This window comes from Rattus rattus, chromosome 12 (genome assembly GCF_011064425.1).
Source record: "Rattus rattus isolate New Zealand chromosome 12, Rrattus_CSIRO_v1, whole genome shotgun sequence".
NCBI classification, from domain to species: domain Eukaryota; kingdom Metazoa; phylum Chordata; class Mammalia; order Rodentia; family Muridae; genus Rattus; species Rattus rattus.
In genome coordinates this window covers 68,972,815-68,991,840 of record NC_046165.1, presented here as the reverse complement: position 1 = coordinate 68,991,840, position 19,026 = coordinate 68,972,815, and the positions used below count along the sequence as shown (strand labels likewise).

Below are 19,026 nucleotides of genomic sequence, written 5' to 3'. Positions count from 1 at the left end.
ATTCTTCTTCATATTTAGCCAGTTACTAAGGGTGAGAGAGATGAAAAGATCTTGCCTCCCACTCTCTTCATTCCTCTAAGGACGGTCTATGAGATTGGGAAATCCACTGTTCTCTGATACCTCCCGCCAGGTCGCCTGGTCCAGCTCCAGCAAGGCCTCTCTACCTCATCTTACAACTGTAGCCAACTCTCTTCACCTTGTCCAAAGGCAGTCCGGAGATGACACAGGACAGTCCCAGTATGTACATCAGAAACTTCAGAAGGGGACTAAATTGTTGAATGCCCAAGCCGGTATGTAGACTCATTCCTCTGCAGCAGGGCCAGGTCTGCACCTCTCATATAATATTTCTTGGGTCAGAGCCCTGGTGTGAGTTTAGAGTCACAAGGCTTAAACCTGAAACCAAAAGTCCTGGTGCCAACAACAACAACAACAACAACAACAACAACAGCAACACACACCTCATAGAGAGTAGTATGGGTTTAGATATGTTGTTTTTAAAGGAGACAATTAACCTGATCACAGACTCAAGACACAGAGGCATCCTACAGCAATACCCTGAGCAGGAGAGGAGACTTGCCCTCTGCCTCGTGCGGAAGGCCTCAACAGGCTCTTCTGCCCTTCTCAGTGTCCAGCATTCCTGTGGGGAATGTGGTCGTGCTCACCATCAACTGACAATAGTGTGTTTCCTGTGCCTTCACCACACAGATGTGGCAAGAGCTCAGATCTTAAATATCACACAGGAAATAAGAGGTCCCTGGCTCTGTGCCTTTTTCCTCACCTGATGGTTTAAAAGTTGTGAGAAGTAACGAAGTGAGTAGTTGAGACCTGGTCAGACCCTGAAGAGGATGTTCCTGTTCCTGTTCTTCCTGGTGGCCGTCCTACCAGTCAACACTGAAGGAGGTAAGCAGCCATCTGCACCCCTAGAGGTGTGGCATGCGCTCCCAGCACTGACACTTGCGTGGTGCTCAGTCGGGCTTTATCTAAGATCTACTCCTGACTTGGTTCATCTGAGAAGTTAGCTGAGCCCGAGCTCTAGCACTGGATAAATAGGTCCCCAAAAGCACAATGAACTACTTGCAGTGGCACCTGGTGAGTGAGATCTTAGTCACCTAAAAGTGACCGATTATGAAAACATCATAGGACCCCACTGGAAGCTGCAGTTGAAAATGAGGGCTGGAAGCTCCAATTGTACAAACCTAAGAGCGAACAGCTTTTCCCAGGGGCTGCCACCTGGAGTAAGACTAGAAGAATTCTTCTACTCAGGTTCCCAGGGTCACCCTGCTCTTGTCTCTCTTCTTCTGAACCATACAGGTCCACCATGACACTTAGCCACAATCTAACAGAGCCAACAAAGTGTAGCTTCATTTCTTCTCCACAGCTTGATGGAAACAGGCAGACACAGGATCCTCCCACCCATTTCCTCTCCTCTCTATGATCCCTACACGTCTTCTATGTGCTCCCTTCTTCATCCTGAAGGCTATCTCAGTGCCTTAGGAAGGCCACTCTATGCTGAAGTTCAGATACATTAGGAGGCCTCCTCCCAGCCTCTCACTTAGCACACTTGAGAGCTGCTCAGTGGTTATACAACAATCCCGTCTCTAAGTGGAGTTCTCAGTACGTACCATGATCAGAATAGAGGAAAAGCAGCCAGAGTTTTTGACCTCAACATGATGCTTACTAAGTGAGCAGGACACCAGGTGAATCGTGAGACGGGAACAACTGTAGCTGTGTGGAGTGTGTCTACATCTACTGCACAATGTATGCTGAATTTGACCTTAATGTGTACACGAGATTTGATTTGAATCAAGAGAAAGTCTTGGCATTATCATGACTACAGGAAGAAATGGAAAACCAGGGGGAAGTGATGCCATGCATCAGGCTCTGCGCCATCCCTCGCAGCCTCCGAGTGCCCTTTCTCATTGTGTGATGGCCCCTACAACAGGATCTTTTTTCCCTCTGTGTCAAGTCCACAGACTCGCCAAGCATGAAATGTCCCTTATCCTAGCCTCCAGGGTTGTTGCACAGTTTCAACGAGCACCAAGATTCAGAATAAGCTTTCTTTTTCAGGAGAGATCATATGGGGTACAGAGTCCAAACCCCACTCCCGGCCCTACATGGCATTCATAGAGTTTTATGATAGTAATTCAAAACCCCAACGCTGTGGCGGTTTCCTGGTGGCAAAAGACATCGTAATGACAGCAGCTCACTGTAATGGAAGGTAAGGAGAAGCAAGTGGGTCTTTGATGCCTGGGACTGACCAAATAACAACAGATCCTGGCTGTCCCTAACCACGTAGAGCCAAAGGTGAAGATCAACCAGACTTTATCCTATTTGACCTATAGTGGTTGTGAAACTCAGGACCAGATTGTGTCAGAGAAGAGTCTGAATGGCTGGGTATTAATGCAACAAGTTCCCCATAAATTCTTGCTATTTGACTCAGGCAAGCTCTACATTACTCTGAGCCCTCAGCCTGCATTTCGGGGACTGCTTCATTGCTCCTGCCTTGTACTTAACCCATCTTCTTTTCACAGAAATATAAAAGTAACCTTAGGTGCTCACAATATCAAGAAACAAGAAAACACCCAGCCCATCTCTATTGTAAAAGCCAAACCTCACGAGAACTATGACAGACATTCACGGTTTAATGACATCATGCTCCTGAAGGTACCGTTTTGCCAATCTCTGGTTTACTCCCATAGATCACTAGTGTATCAGTCCCATTTTCTCTTCTTAATGGCTGATCTATTGGTCCTACGGCAATAGAATGGGGCTACAGTGGGAGTGGGAGGAGCTTTGAAAATGGGGAAGATATGGGCAACCTCATGACTGGTTTAAGCTTGTTGAGAGTACCAGACCTTACCTGGCATTCTTCCATCTTTCCGACCAGTTGGAACGCAAAGCTCAACTCAATGGTGTTGTGAAGACGATTGCCCTTCCTAGGAGCCAGGACTGGGTGAAACCTGGGCAGGTGTGCACAGTGGCAGGTTGGGGACACTTGGCCAATTGTACTTCATCTAACACACTTCAAGAAGTGAATCTAGAAGTTCAGAAAGGCCAGAAGTGCCAAGGCATGTCCGAAGACTACAACGACTCCATCCAGCTTTGTGTGGGAAACCCCAAGGAGGGGAAGGCTACCAGTGAGGTAAGGACATAATCATTTTTAAATGTTTGCCTAGGGACAGAGCGATACTGCAGACACATAGCCAGGCCTTCTCCAGATGCAGAACCGTTGCTAATCTAAAGAACATGCAGGGAACAACATATGGGGATCTGGCATTTTCCCTCAGTCAATCTTTTGTCCTTTTTCCATAGGAAAATGGGAAAACTAAGTCTAGTTGGCCTGAAGGAAGGACACAGCCAATCAGAGTCACACTAGTCAGTGAGCCAGACTCTCTACTCTGTCCTGTTCAGAACAGAGGTCATTGGGGGCATTGGTGTTTCCCATCTGAAAACCAGGCCTAAGTGGAAACAGAGAAGAACATGGAGAAGATGGGTCTGGAAAGAGGTGATAGGAGGCTATTCAATAAGACTTCCCTTTTTCTGTCTACAGGAAGACTCAGGGGGTCCCTTTGTGTGTGATGGAGTGGCCCAGGGCATTGTCAGTCGTCGCTTGTGTACTGGGACACTTCCTCGAGTATTCACCAGAATCTCCAGCTTTATACCGTGGATTCAGAAAACAATGAAACTCCTTCAACAACGCTAGAACAGAAAACCTGTGTCTGGGCCAATGTCCAGCATCCTGGGGTATGGCTATCTGAGTCTTAATAAAGAAATCTGTCTGCAGGAAAGAGATGGTACTGCTGTCTTCCATGAGTGCAGAGCTTAAAACATTTTTATACGCCACCTTCTTCTTCACCCTCTTTTGTCTCATGGTTTCTGTCTTCAGATACTTTCAGAAAGCTTGTGCGTCAAACCTGTGCACTGACCCCATCATAATAGCACATATAACGGCGAGGACGGTCAGTCCTGGAAAGTCCTGCCTTTGTCTGAGAAGGATGACTTCTTTCTTTCTAAATTCTTCTTCACACCTAACAGACTTCTAAAGATGAGAAAGATCAAAAGATTTTGTCTCTCACTCTCTTTATTCCCCTAAGGTCTGTCTATGGTCCTGGGAAATCCACTGTATTTGGAGACTTCCCCCAGGTTGCCTGGTCCAGCTCCAGCAAGGCCTCTCTACCAAGCTGTCACCTCATCTTAGAACTGTAGCCACCTCTCTTCTCCTTGCCCAAAGGGACTCAGGAGATGAAACAGGACAATCCCAGTATGCAAATCAGAAGCTCTAGAAAGGGACCAAATTGTTGAATGCCTACTCCAGTATGCAGACTCATTGTTCTGCAGCAGGGCCAGGCCAGCACCTCTTAATATTTCTTGGCTCAGAGCCCTGCAGCAGGGTTTAAGTCTAGCAATCCACTGACTAACTAGTGTCTTAGTCACCTTGTGCACCCAGTCATGGAGGCTACCTGAAACCTCTTAAAACACACACACACACACACACACACACACACACACACACACACACACACACACACACTTTTTCACATACACTCCATGCATAGTAAGCATTATCAGGTCTGTAACATCCCTTTACACCCTGGCTCTCCTCATAAGTGTCTCTCTCATGTTCATGTCTATGTGCTGAGTTTTGTAACCCACTAAGGTTAACAATGACCAGCTGTGTAACTGAGTTTGGATTTATGCATTGGAGCCTGGTTGGCTCAGCAGAGGACACTCAACTAAACACAATGACTTCCTCCTCCCCTCCCAGAAACTATCAATAGCCAGTATTCAAGAGATAATGAGTGGGACTCCTCAAGTCCCTCCCCTTCCTTGACTGGTTATTGATTAGACTAGTCTTATGCGGGCCCAGTTCCGGGGACTACAGTTGGCATGAACTGCTGATTGTCATGACTGTATCCAGTCTAGAGAATGGAGTTTGAGCCCTTCACCCTGTCTTCCAGCTCTTGCCTACTTCGCTTGCTCCCACATTAGTGTTCCTTGAGCCCTTGAAAGTGTGGGCTAAGTGACTTGTTTAGGGATTGACACACAACCACCACTTATTTCTGCATCTTGGTCCCCAGGGATCTCTGCATTCACCCCACTATTCATCAGAAGGAGAGGTGTCTCTGAGTAAGGCTGGGATCCACTTTTGTCTATGGGGATAGCATGGGGATTTGGAAGGCAGTTTGCTGCTATGTAAGTTTACTTCCCTGTATGTTTCTAGCCAGGCTGACAGTACCAGGCATTGGTGGCCTCTACCATGGTGTGGGTTTTGAATCTGATTACAGGGCAGTTGGTTATCACCAAACACAGAAGCTGATATTGCACATGTGGGCACATCTGACTTTTCATTTGGTTCCTTTATACTTTTTAATATCAGCTAATTCTCCCCTCCTGCCTACACCGTCAGCTTTCAACCCCTTGCCTCTCTTACTGCCTAAATCTTTCTACTTTGGTACCCCCTTTCTTTACTACCTATGTTTTCCTAATCCTCCTCCTTGAAGGTAATTCCTACTGTCTCTTTTTCTCTTTTCTGGTTTCCAGTTACTCCTTGTTAGACACACAAAAGCATACATTAACATAGCTGGGATCCTCATATCAGAGAGAACATGAGGGTTTTGTGCTTGGAGTCCTGGGATATCTCACTCAGAAAAAAACAAAATTGCCATTCCATCCATTTTGCTGAAATTTTTCCTTTTTTTATATGTAGCACATTTTTATTATCTATTCATCAGTTAATGGGCTAGCAGGCTGCTTCTAGTCCCTAGTTTCTGTAAATATGGCAGCCATGAACACAGATGTGCAGATATCTATGTCCTAGCAAACAGAGTCCTTTGGACAAGTGCTCAGGAGTGACTTAGCTAGAACATGTGGTAATTTTAATTTAGGTTTTGGGGAGTTTTGATGGTGGTGGTAGTGGCGGTGGCGGTGGTGATTTTTGAGAAATCTCCAGATTGATTTCCAATGTATCTGCTCCTCATTTACATTCTGAGGTAAATGTGAAGGGTTCTCTTCTCCCTACATCTACACCAGCATCGGCTGTTCATATTCTTGATGATGACCATTGTACTGGAGTAATGAAGTGGAAACGTAAGGGTTCTTTGGAAAGTCAGTTAGACGGTGTTTTCCTGGGGCAAGCATGTGAAAGTGGGCACAAATGTGAAAGGCTCAGACAGACTTGTGAAGCAACATTTTGCTGAAGAAGACACAGGAGAGAGGTTGTTCTGCTAAAGCAATCATGTGAATGGGCACAATGAAGGAGTCTCCGCTAACCACACACATGTATTGGTCTGCTTTACATCACATAGTTGTGTTGCATTTGTCAGGACTCCATAGAGAGAAACGCACCAAGAAACTTCTGGTGGTGTGCTGCAGTTTCTTGCTGCTTCCTCGGACTAGGGCTGTACTGATTCAAGAACGTGTTAAGGAAAGATACATGCTGAGGCAAGGCACGTGGAAGTCACGTGATGTTTGGAGGGTACAAATAGGACTCCATGGAGTGACAAGGACAGAGCTCAGCTTGATAGAACAGCTAGCTGTGCAACCCTTATGATCTTTGCTGATCTCCGCTTCCCTGAGAAAGGCACAGTTGAAAACTTCTCCTCCTGTTCGTCCTGTTCCTCCTGGTCTCTCTTGCTGACTCAAGCTGAGACTGTGTCCTGGCTGTATGTACTAGGTTGTGTCACTCCTGTTGCTAACCTGACTCTACCAAACTGGACTGCTGGTGTATCTGTGAAGTATTTATGAGTGGATTGACCTGCCACTGCCTGCTAACCTATGAACTAACTGCCAACTTCCAACAACACAGACAGGAGTTGCTCCAAAGAACCTTTCTAAACAGGTCCACTTCTCCTGGATCCTTTCTTTTCTACTACTTCTGGTGGGCAGTGGACTACAAGGGAGGTTAAAGCATTTAAGAATCATCATTAAAAATACAGTTTGAAAAAATTAAAATTATATAGTAGGATGAATCTTAAAGTGGCTTTAATCTAGATTTCCCAAGTGGTTAAGGATGTTGAAGACTTTTAAAAGTGTTTCTTACTGGACATTTATGTTCCTTCTCTTTAGAGCTATTTGTTTAGTTCTGTTGCAGACCCTATTTAATCTTTTTAGTTGGTTTTTATTTCTGCTGTACTCTTGAGAAGTTCGTACATGTGTACATGATAATCATATGTGTTCTTCATTTCCCGCCATCTCACTCCCACCATATACTTCTTTACAGTGCCCTTTCCACCTTCATAAAATAGAAGACAGAGAAGAACTCCAGGCCAAAGACATGGATAATATTCTCAATAAACCCATAGAAGAAAATTTCCCAAATACAAAGAAAGAGATACTCACCCAGGGAAGAAGGCCCCCAGAACGCTAAGTAAGCAGTACCAGGAGAGAAATTATCCATTATGTATTATAGACAACATGCTAAAACCATAGGCAAAGGAAAGAGTGCTGAAAGCTTCAAGAAGGACCAAGTCACAACATGGGCAGACACATCACAGTAATAGCTACTTGCTTAATGGAAACTTTTAAATCCAGGAGGTCTTTCTTCTTATAACCCACAAGTCTAATTAGTGCTTCCCATATGTGCATGGGTATGGGTCCATTCGCTAGAAGAGGGGTTCTCAGCTTTCCTAATGCTGTAACCCTTTATACCATTTCTTCAGGTTGTGGTGACCCCAAACCATAACATAATTTTCATTGCTACTTCATAACTGTAATTTTGCTACTGTTATGAATCATATTGTAAATATCTGATATGCAGGATAGGTGATATGTGACCCTGTGAAACGGTCATTCTACCCCCCAATGGAGTAGAGAACCACAGTTTGAGAAGCACTGCACTAGATCATGGGAAACATTCATTGATTATGCCTCTCCCAAACACCATTTACAGCAAATAGCTCGTTGGACGTCACCTACCCTATCTCAGGTACAGAAGGCCACCTTTAGTTTTTAATTAATGATGGGAATGGGATTAATCAAGATATGTTCAATATCAATATGTGGAGGGGCCTGAGCCCCATGTGAGGTGGTGGGGACTTGGAGCAGTCTCTCAGCTTTAGCCCCATATTTCTCTGTCAGTACTGTGTTGGGGGCCCTGCAAGCTTGTGACTGGGGACTGGGTGTTCTTTGTTCCAGAGGAGATTGTTGGTGGTGTGGAGTCTATTCCTCACTCCCGCCCTTACATGGCCCATCTGGAGATCACCACTGAGGAAGGTCATGTGACCTTCTGTGGTGGGTTTCTCATAAGCCGTCAACTTGTGATGACTGCTGCACACTGTAATGGACGGTAAGAGGCTTCTCTTCCTGTGAAGAAATGCATGAGCCAGAGTCACAGAGCAGCAGAGCCTCAGGAAAGTCTCCAAGCCCTGTTCATCTCCAGATGGGCTCTCCTTACACAGAGAGGAAAAGGGAGCAGAAGGCCACTCACTGGAGCATTTGTCTGTCATCTCCATTTTCAGAGGTTAGAGCTTTAAGCAGGGACCTGGTCAGGACTAAAACCACAGTTCTTGTCTTGTCCGAGTGGGACCAGAGCTCAGACATGAGCTGGGGTGTAACTCAATGTACAGTGCCCATTTTCCATGTACAAAGACATGGTTCTGGTTCAATGCAAGTCCTGGGTATGGGGTGTAGGGTGTGGGGTGTGGGAAGAGTTCTCAGTTCTGTGTTTTCCTGAGCCCTGTGGCAGGGGTCATCAGAGCTCCATGTCAAGTGTGTCTAGGGCTCTGCCCAGTGATAGGGAAGAAAGAGCCTTGTGCCCCTCTCCTTGGAAGTTCTCCTCATGTGACTTTTCATTGCTTCTCTCTCTATCAACAGAGAAATCACAGTCACCCTTGGAGCCCATGACCTGAGCAAGCAAGAATCCACACAACAGAAAATAAAAGTCAAAAAACAATTTGTTCACAAAAATTACAACTTCTTTTCCAATCTTCATGACATCATGTTACTGCAGGTGCCCTCATTTATCCACCCTTGCTTTATTTAGGTCTCCCCTCCTTAACTCTCCCCCTGGCTTAGTCCATTGAATTCTCTCTTGTCCAATCCTCTTCCTCAGAACCTACTCCTGAATTCTATGTCATTATGGACCTGCTGTGATAGGACCCATGTCTAAGCATCCTTCTCTGATTTGCCATCCCTTTTCTCCTTTCCCCAACAGCTTGAAAAACAAGTTGAGTTGACTCCTGCTGTGGATGTAGTTCCCCTGCCTAGTCCTTCTGACTTTATCCACTCTGGGACAATGTGCTGGGCTGCTGGATGGGGGCGAACTGGAGTGACAGTTCATACCTCAAGTATACTGAGAGAGGTTGAACTGAGAATCATGGATGAAGATGACTGTAAACTCTACAGTCGTTATGACTATAATTTCCAGATGTGTGTGGGCAGTCCTACAATGTTAAAAGCCACAGACCATGTGAGTACACACCTGCTTTTCCTCCTCACATCAGGAGACAGTGTAAGTGAAGGAAATGTGCCAAACAGCTCCCCGTGACAGTGACTAATGCCTGTGTCCTTAACTCCTATCCCTGAGGCTCTGGAAACTGACATTGTCCCTGTCCATCTCATCTTCCTGTGCCCAAGCCCTTCCTATATCCTTCCCACAAGGCTAGACACTAGACAGGAAGGGAGTAAAGGGAGACATGTTAGCACTGGGGCAAGGACAGAGGGAGGGGAATCAGGCATTAAATTCCTAAGTTATGACCCATAGCCAGCCAGGATCTCATACCTCATTTCAGGATTACCTATCTTTGAGCTTGTATATGGGAATCCAATATTTGCTCATACCTTGATTTTTCTTACTTATTAGGGAGACTCTGGGGGGCCACTACTGTGTGCTGGTGTGGCCCATGGTATTGTATCTTATGGACGTAAAGATGCAAAGCCTCCTACAGTCTTCACCCGAATCTCTACACACGTGCCTTGGATTAATACAGTCCTAAGCACAAGTAGCTGAAAAGCCTGACCTGCATGAGTCAGACTCTCCAAGCCTGAGCTCATCTCGTACCCTTTGACTTCAACATAGCCTGTCCCTACCTGTCCCCAGCCTGTCCCTAGCCTGTTCCCAACTGTCTCTAAGATGCTGTCAAAGATACGCAAGTTTGTGATGATGGATTGTTCCCTGTAATGCTCCTCAATAAAGACATAACTTACAGCAGCTGTGTGACTCTACTCTGTGCTCTAATCACTCTGCCCCTCTCTAAACACAATGAAGAATTGATTTGAGCTACTATCTTGCTATGCTAACCATCTTGACTACTGACTTCCAGGCACATGTGTACCACTGTGGATTACTGAATATTATCTAACATGCATGACTATGTACAGTAAGCTTTTACAGCCAGGATAATGTGCACTGTTCTGCTCTTCTCTACTGTCCTGTCTTCTCATCATCTCCCTCCCCCAATTCCTTTGTTAATAATCACACTCCCAGCTTCGTGATCTTCACACCATATTTGAACTCTCCAGTACACAACATATAAAGTAGACAAGGGAGGTAGCAGAGACAGCAGAATTCTGGGAAACTGTAGCAAAGAGAATTCAGGTAAATCATGGGGTCAATGTTTATGTGGTTGATGTCCTGCTGGGTACTGAATCTTATCTTCTTACTCATCTTCAGCCAAGACAAGAAACATCACCCAAGGCTGGAGGACCTGGGCCATGGTGTTGTGGCACTGGCACCCTAGTTCTCTACTACCTATCCCTCCATCCCCCTTTTCTTTCTTCCTTTTTCTTTCTTTCTTTCTTTCTTTCTTTCTTTCTTTCTTTCTTTCTTTCTTTCTTTCTTTCTTCCTTTCTTCCTTCCTTCCTTCCTTCCTTTCTTTTTTCTTTCTTTCTAACTAATCATTCCATTTGTTTTCATCTCAAATGATATCTCACTACCCAGTTACTTCTCCCTCAGCTCCCCAGCCCACAACCACCATCCCCACTCCACTCTACTTGTATAGAGTGTACTTCTCCAGACACCCACACTCTCCTGCCTCACTGCTCCATCATCCCCCTACACTGGGGCATCAAGCCTCTCGGGACCAAGAGCCTCCCCTCCCATTGCTGTCAGGCAAGGCCATCCTTTGCTACATATGTATCTGGAGCCATGGTCCCTCTAGGTACTTTGGTTGGTGGCTTAGACTCTGGGAGAACTGGGTGGTCAGGCCAGCCTATGTTGTTCTTCCAATGGGGTTGCAATCCACCTCAGCTCCTCCAGTCCTTCTGCCAGCTCCCCCACCAGGTTCCCTGAGCTCTGTCTGATGGTTTACTCCAAGCATCCATGTCTGCATTGGTCAGTTGCTCGCCAGACTTCCTCGGGAACTGCCCCACTAGGTTCCTGTCACCAAGCACCTCTTGACTACAGCAACAGTGTTGGGTTTGGTGTCTGCAGACATGATGGATCCCCAGGTGGAGCAGTCCCTGGTTGGCCCTTCCTTCAGTCTCTGTTCCACTTTTTGTCCCTGTTCTTCCTTTGAACAGGAGGAACATTTCTAGGTTAAAACTTTGAGATGGGTGGGGGTCACCATCCCTCAACCAGAGCCCTGCCTATCTCCTGGAGGAGGTCTCTACTGGATTTCTTTCCCCCTTTTCTGCTCATTTTGGCTAAAGTCATCCCTATTGGGTGCTGGGAGCCTCATGTTTCCCTGGTATCTGGGACACTATGATGGCACTCCCCAGGTGCCCATTCCCCCTGCTACATATTTTTGTTCAGTTTCCTGACCCTCTATACCTCTGTCACATCTCCTCCAGTACTTGATACTGCCACCCTTAATTTCCTCCCCCCTCTTTTCTCCCTACCTGGTCCCCCTTTCCCTCCACCTCCCACAATCGTCTTATTCTCCCATCATTGCAGGACTAAAGCATCCACACCCTGGTCTTCCTTCCTTCTATGCTCCATATGGTCTGTGGGTCATTTTATTGGCATTGTGGACTTTTGGGCTAATATCCACATATCAGTGAGTGCATACCATGTGTGTTCTTTTATGACTGGGTTACCTCACTCAGGATGATATTTTATAATTCCATTCATTTGCCTAAGAATTTCATGAAGTCATTGTTTTTAATAACTGAATAGTACTTCATTGTGTAAATGTACCACATTTTCTGTATCCATTCCTCTGTTGAAGGACATCTGGGTTCTTTCCAGTTCTGTCTATTATAAATAAGGCAGCTATGAACATAGTGGAGCATGTGTCCTTGTTATATATTGGAGAATCTTTTGCTACCCCTCCATATTCGATGACACAGGAGAAAAACCATGCCTTTGGCTCTGGGGCTTGGTCTTTCTGATGCAGAGGCACCAGACAAGACCTCTCCAGTTCCAAATCCTTCTCCTCCCTGCTAGTGATGTGATGTCAGAGGACAGCTGTCAACATTAGCAAATGAAAACACAGGACTTCACTTAAATTCCCACCTATGAACCAACTTCTTGTAGGTCTCCAAGAGAAATGGCACTCCATTGTGTGGTCTTCTCTCCATTACACTCCTTCTTCCGAGTCCAGGGAAGCACTGAGCAGATATTTAAAATGTGTTTAACAGTTAAAGGCAGTGTGATCCTGGTCTCAGTTTCAAGTCTACATTTGTAAACAGACAGTAGTGGTATCTCCCAGGGTAGTTTTAACAAAAAAGAGAAAGTGTGAACTCTCAGACATTGATGTTGTAGTTTGGAGTTTAGGACCATCCCAGCCTTCTGGAGCAAATTGCTTACCTCATACCCCTAACCCTAATGCTTCCCTCACACTTACTAAGTCTCTTTCTCTTGGATGGTTGAGCAGAAAGGACCCTTAGTTTGAAATCAGAAAGATCTAATTCTAAACCCTAAAGGCCAGGTCATGTCATCATATTGAAACAGTAATAACTATTTGATAGGGTTGCTATGAGAGCAAAAAGGTATCTAATGGAACGACATTAAATTGCACACACAGTCTGAGGAAATGGTCTTTTCAACTCTTTGCTCTCACCTTGAAGTCCCTGGGCTCCTATCCTAGTTGGCTTCCTCCATTGCTTGTTCTCTTTTCTCTCTGTCTCTTCCTCAGACAATAAACACTGGTTCCAAGAAAGAAAAATGCAGGTTAACGTGCAGGGCAATTGTCTGGGGCAGAACAAATGTGAATGAACCAGACTCTGCCATGCTGCAGGAAGTAAAGATGAGATTCCTGGAGCCCGAAGCCTGCAAACACTGATTTTCAACACAACTCCCATCTGTGTGTGGGCAACACCAAGAAGATGCAAAATGTATACAAGGTGATCCTCTTACCGGGTTTTTCTAAAAGCACTCCTAGGAGCTAGAATTCTAGAAGGGGGTGGGTTGTAGGATTCAGGGCGGATGCCACAAGACTTGGGCTGCTAGGAGAGGCAGGATGCATGAAGTTGATTGTGCTTACACTATGCAGCTGCTCCATGATGGGTATTGGGCTGTGGGAAGCTGCAGGACACTGAGGTGTGAATCACGGCCAGGCTGGCTCAGGGTCCCCAGGCCTGCAAAGGCTGGGGCCAGAGGCATCTCCCGGGATGCCTTTTGAAATCCCACTCCTGCTGAGAACAGACCTTCCAGCCTATTTGGGCTGGATCCAGCCACAACATATAAAGAGACAAGGTGATCCTGGCTGGTCCCAGAAGGAGAGTCCTCGGCTGGAAATTGAGCTTGGGTAGCTTGGAAGAGAATGGAGGCAAATCAGGGGAGGCTTTTTCTGGATGAGAGTTAGATGGTGGCTAGGTAGGTGAAGGCCTTCTTTGTGGCTCCCCACCATGAATCCAGATGAAATGAGACAGCCCATGGTTTAAAGGTTTTTACTGTCATTGCAGAAAGTGGATGAGTAAAACTGTACCCCATTTCTTGGAGTGGACCTGAGATTAAGTACCTTTTGCAGTGGTGAGTGTCTGGGAAGGAAAGGTGATTGGCTAAGCCTCCAGGCCTTATAATGGAGATGTCTTGAGCCTAGGTCTTGTCCTCTACCCGTGAGGGAGCTTGGTGTGTTGCACTTACATGACTGATGGTCACAAATTTATGGAGGACTGTGGGCTAGTGACCGACCTGATTTCCTGGGAGTCAGGTGAAATATTTTTCCTTCAGGGTCTCCAGGGTTCAATCCTCCTCAACCCGGAACCAAGGTGCCTTTCACTGTCCCACAGTGGGGCAGAAAAATGTCAGGTAATCACAGTGTTTAGGTATCACCAAGTGAGGAAACAAAGTATCCATCTCCCCAGGGCTATCCTGGGTTACTCAGTCTGCTGTGCAGAGAACATGGGGTGATATCAGGAAGATAAGGTAACTGCCCCCCCCAAACAAAGATGGAGCATCAAGCCCTAGACCTAACTGCCAGCTGAAATGGGTACATAAAAAGAAGAGGAGAGCTCTCTTATCCACTCATGACTTTCTCCCTGGGTTCCCCCAGCTCCAAAAAAAAAAAAAAAAAAAAAAAGGGAGAGGCTCCCTCCTATCCACTGAGGACCTCTCCCCACCCCCAACAGGATAGCCTGTAGGCCTTGCTCCTATGTACATCCAAGGCACTGCAAAGTCCCCTGCTGTCTTCACCAGAATCTCCCATTATTGGCCCTGGATCAAAAAGATCTTGAGGGAGAATTATTAACTCTGCAGCTCAGGCCTATGAGGAAATCTGGAGCTGGAACAGTGCAGGTTTTGTGTGCCATGTGATTGGCTTGTCTACTTCCTGCTGAAGCCCTGCCAGAGCCCTGGGCTTCCAGAGGGTCTTACAGGCCACAGAAGTTTCCTAAATGTCAATAAACCTCACTAAAGACCCAGATTCTAGACTGCAGTGTGTGTTTCCTCTCAGCTGCTTTCTTCTCCCTGGGCACAGCAACCTCATTCCCAGCTGATTTGGCTGTGAGTGGGGCAGGGATGGCATGAAGGAGCAGGCAGAGACAGAAGGACACTGACTGAAACAGGCAGAGACAGGAGGACACTGACTGACACAGGCAGAGAGAGGGAAAATACCAAAGACCAAATAGGAGTTTTCTCAGAAAGGCAAGGTGTGTTCATCCAGCTTAAAGGAGAAATCATACTCAATCCTTACGTTAATGCTTCTCTGTTTCTCTGTTGTTTCTCTGTTTCTCTGTTCCTCTCTCTCTCTCTCTCTCTCTCTCTCTCTCTCTCTCTCTCTCTCTCTCTCACCAATTTTTGAAAGCTCCCGTGCATTTTTTGGTCACATCTGTTGTACTGTAATGATAAAAATCTGTTTCATTCTAAGAGACTGGAAGCTTTGGTAGACTTTACAGCTAAGTTAATGATACAGCCTGAAGTCACTGAGACTTAAGACTGTTGTCCTCCTGTGAGCTCTCACTGCTGGTTTAACCTGCCTTCCAGAGAACAATGTAAGAACCAACCCTATTTCCCATGTTTTCAGCTTTCAGAATCCAAGCTATTACTTCCTCGCCTTGCCCCAGGCCCAGGCATGTGTTCAACCTGTGTCATTTATTGAAAGCAACAATCACAGAGGTTGAAAGGGATCTTCTCAAGTGAATACCCACCATAAATGGAGGGCACATTTGTGTATATTGGTTGATAAACCGTGATAGTTGTTGTCTGAGTCAGCTGGGATCAGTGATTTAATCCCTTGGACATTTCTGTTAAAGATGGCTGTAAAGCATCCCATTCCTTCCCCTGTGATGCTTTCTGTGTTGTTCAGTACACACAGGGTAAAGACATTTGTGAAGGACAGACACACAGACAAGACATACTGGCACAGATAACAGACATGGACAGATTTGTAAGGCAGCCTCCCACAGGCACAAACCAGACTCATACAACACACATAGAGGACAGAGCATATGGTAGTATGAAGTAGAGAATTTAACTGTGACTAATTCTTAGTTAAATGGCTCCAGGGGAAATGCTTCTATTTCTTTCATTAATGCAGCACTGGTGTGTAATTGTTGATTTGGAGTTAATCATTGTGATGACTGCTTGTGGTTACCAACTTGACTACATCTGGGATTAACTTAAACCCAAGAGGTTGTGAAGAACTTTTTTCTGACCTAAACCCTTTGAAATGTGAAGACCCATCTTCAATCCACAGCTGTTGAACTAGAAAGATCCACCATAAATCTGGACCATTCTTTCTGGTGGCAGCCAGGGGACATGGAAGAAGGAAGTGTTCTCTCTCTCCTCCCACCCCGCTCTCTCTCCCCCTCTATCTCCTTCCCTCCTTCCCTCTCCCTCCCTCTCCCTCCCCCATTTGAGAAATGGAAGAGTTGGGAATCTGTCTTGAATACACAGCATTTAAGTCATGACCAAGACCTTAATTAATTCAGTGGTTCTCAACTTTCCTAACGGTGTAAACCTTTAATACAGTATCTCAGTCGTGGTGACCCCAGCCATAAAAATGATTTATTGATACTTTATAACTTTAATTTTGCTACATTTATGAATTTTAATGTAAAATATCTAATATGCAGGATTCATGATATTTGATCTGTAAAGGGGTCATGATCCATATGCTAAGAACAGTTGCTGTAAGTGACTGTCCTGATTTAGTTATACTAATAGTCCCTTTGATGTTGTAATACACATTTAGGGAGAACTCAATGGTCTTTCAGGATATCACAGAATAAAGGATCTTGGGTATCTGCCATGCAAGACAAGGCTTTGGGTGACCACGTATTTATAGCCACAAATCATAAGAGTGTACAGACATTGCTCACTGGGTCTGAGTACTCAGAAACATGGCCAAAGAAGACATTGGCTTGGACATACTTTTTGTTCAAAATAAAATTGAAAACTTTTTTAACAGAGAAAAACAATGTATTGTGATCAAATTTCAAATAAGAAGTTATTATGCAGATAGATTAATGTAACTCACACAAGCACTTCTTCAGACTCCAAGACTATCCATCTCCATGAACCACATAATTGGACTTGACATTCTGGGATCATGGAGCTTTGCAGAAAAACTCTAGGTCTGGTAAAAAGAGGTATTGACTATCATATGGGGCCTCAGCTGGTTCCCAGGCTTGGACCAGACAACTCAGACCTCTTTGTACGATGGAGACTGGGTGCCCCTGAGGAAAGTTCGGGCTCCATCTTTGTCCTGCATTTCCTTCCTTTGCTTCCCCAGAGCTACAATGGTCTGTCTAACCACTGCAATAAAAATTAGAGAAATAAATAAATTAATGTACTTTTATCACTACTGAGCATTGGATCTGACCTGATAATACTTTGTAAAGAGCCCAAATTCTTCTGTACAGCCCCAGAAAGAAGACAGGCCTTGGGATGGTCCACACACAGGATCCCAAATGAACCTTCATTTTGCAACTCATGAATGAAGAGGTAGGAGAGACATAGTTAGCAACTGGCATCATCCACATAGTGGTTGCCTGATCCAGGAAGTGACATTCCGATAGAAACTAGTGGGAAACTTCACAACTGCCTTTTTTTTTTTTTTTTTTTACCAAAAAGTAAACCAGGGACTTCTTATATATGGAGTTCTCCAGGAGTCAGTGCAAATAATGTGTTATTGAACAACACAGAGGAGGTGATTTCCAGTTATTCCTCCCTTCAGGGTATATATTGCATGTTGGAGAACTACAGTGGATTAGCCTGGTGGTGGCTCCTGCCAAAGTTGCTCTTGGTGTGTTTTTATTGTATTGTTGTTGCTGCAAATGACACATCTGTTGCAGATATCAATCTGAGGAATACATAGACATGCATTTTTAGGGGGAGTAACATCTACTGCAGGGAGCCCAATCATGTCACACTGATGGTATCGTGCTCATTGGGATTGGAGTGCAGGAGGTAGCACCTACTGTAGACACCTTGGGAAGGCACTTTTTGTCTCAAAGTGGGAAAAAGTTCTAAGAGCGTTGTCTTTAGAGAAGTATCCATGGTCAGTATCTTTCACATGTCCAATTTTCTCTTCCTAAGGAAGGTTGTTGCATCTGGCTGATCCATCTCTAAGGATGAGGGAAAATCCGCCTGTGGATTTAGATGGGAGGTTGACTAAGAAGAAAAACGATCTCACAGGATGGCTCCCTCCTGTAGCGTACCTGAGTGTGCGTGTTTGGAATAATACAATCCTTCATGATGATGGCACAGAAGATGGTGATGTACAGAAGTAAATCCAAAATAAAAGCATCCTCACATTTCTAGGAAAGACCACTGAATCTATAGCCATAGTAACAAGTAGAAACTAAAACCATATTTTCTACTCCCTTTCTCTTTTGGTAAATGCCTGTGCACTTGTGAAAAGATTGCCAGAGACATCTTCACCTCTTCCTGTCCTGAGACAATTTTTTACATCTAAAATGTTTGTTTTAGAAATTTCATGCAGGAGTATTTTATTTATAGCACTATCATGCTTCCCTTTCCCCATCACACCCCTTTCATGTTGTATTTTCATTGTCTTGTGGGGAAGACCCCATGGTAGGGAGATGAATGGAGGCCTTCAGCTCTAAGCCCATGGCATGGGGGACTAGTTTGTGGGACACAGCTGAGATCCACACCTATTGACTCTTCAGAATCTTACCTTTCAAAGGAGAACTAAATACCCATAACAATAGGAAAAGGTCTGTCAGTCCTTAGAGACACTGAGCCTGCTGGACAAGAAATGGGGATGGCAGGCAGAGGATTAGAAGGAGGAGAGTAGGATGAACTTGATGAGTATCTTTAACTTTCATTAGGAATGCAAGATGGATGATGGGAGAGTCCTCTCCTGAGTCACCCAAAAGCCAGAGGCAGGAGTGGGACTCACAGGGATGTGCCCTGCTCACACATGGGCAGGCTCAATAGCAGCTGCCTCTTTGCTGAGAGATGGATTAGGAACATAATATGGTCCTCAATGAAGGCCCTGTTTTAAAAGTGCACACAGATGTGGTAAGGTCTCTTAAGTTTGGGATGCTTCTCATATGATCCTGTCGTGCTATCTGTCACTTGTCTGATTGTCTATCAGTTCTCAGTATCAGTCCAGGCTCACCAGACAGTTTCGTCATCTTAACCTACAATCTATTCATGGTTTCCTCATATCTGGGAGGGGGTTAAGGAACTACACTAGCACAGTCAGTCCTTTTCCCAGGACTCTGTGAAGCTCATCTAGT

General features: G+C 45.2%; 1 protein-coding gene and 1 pseudogene across 1 annotated transcript; both read left to right on the top strand.

Annotated features, from left to right (window-relative positions):
• The first annotated feature begins 772 nt into the window (after positions 1 to 772).
• Positions 773 to 3,765, top strand: LOC116913740 (granzyme-like protein 2). The gene is made up of 5 exons (XM_032918044.1): positions 773 to 900; positions 2,068 to 2,218; positions 2,532 to 2,664; positions 2,888 to 3,142; positions 3,551 to 3,765. The coding sequence occupies exons 1-5, from the start codon at positions 846 to 848 to the stop codon at positions 3,701 to 3,703; spliced, it is 747 nt and encodes a 248-aa protein (XP_032773935.1). The 5' UTR covers positions 773 to 845; the 3' UTR covers positions 3,704 to 3,765.
• Positions 3,766 to 7,862: 4,097 nt separating this feature from the next.
• Positions 7,863 to 9,946, top strand: LOC116913739 (annotated as a pseudogene).
• Positions 9,947 to 19,026: the final 9,080 nt, after the last annotated feature.

Excerpts from the sequence above, each read along its gene's own strand:
- LOC116913740 (XM_032918044.1), top strand. The coding sequence starts at position 846 with ATGTTCCTGTTCCTGTTCTTCCTGGTGGCCGTCCTACCAGTCAACACT. Across the intron at positions 2,219-2,531 it reads GCAGCTCACTGTAATGGAAG|AAATATAAAAGTAACCTTAG; the intron begins GTAAGGAGAAGC and ends TTCTTTTCACAG. Across the intron at positions 3,143-3,550 it reads AGGGGAAGGCTACCAGTGAG|GAAGACTCAGGGGGTCCCTT; the intron begins GTAAGGACATAA and ends TTCTGTCTACAG.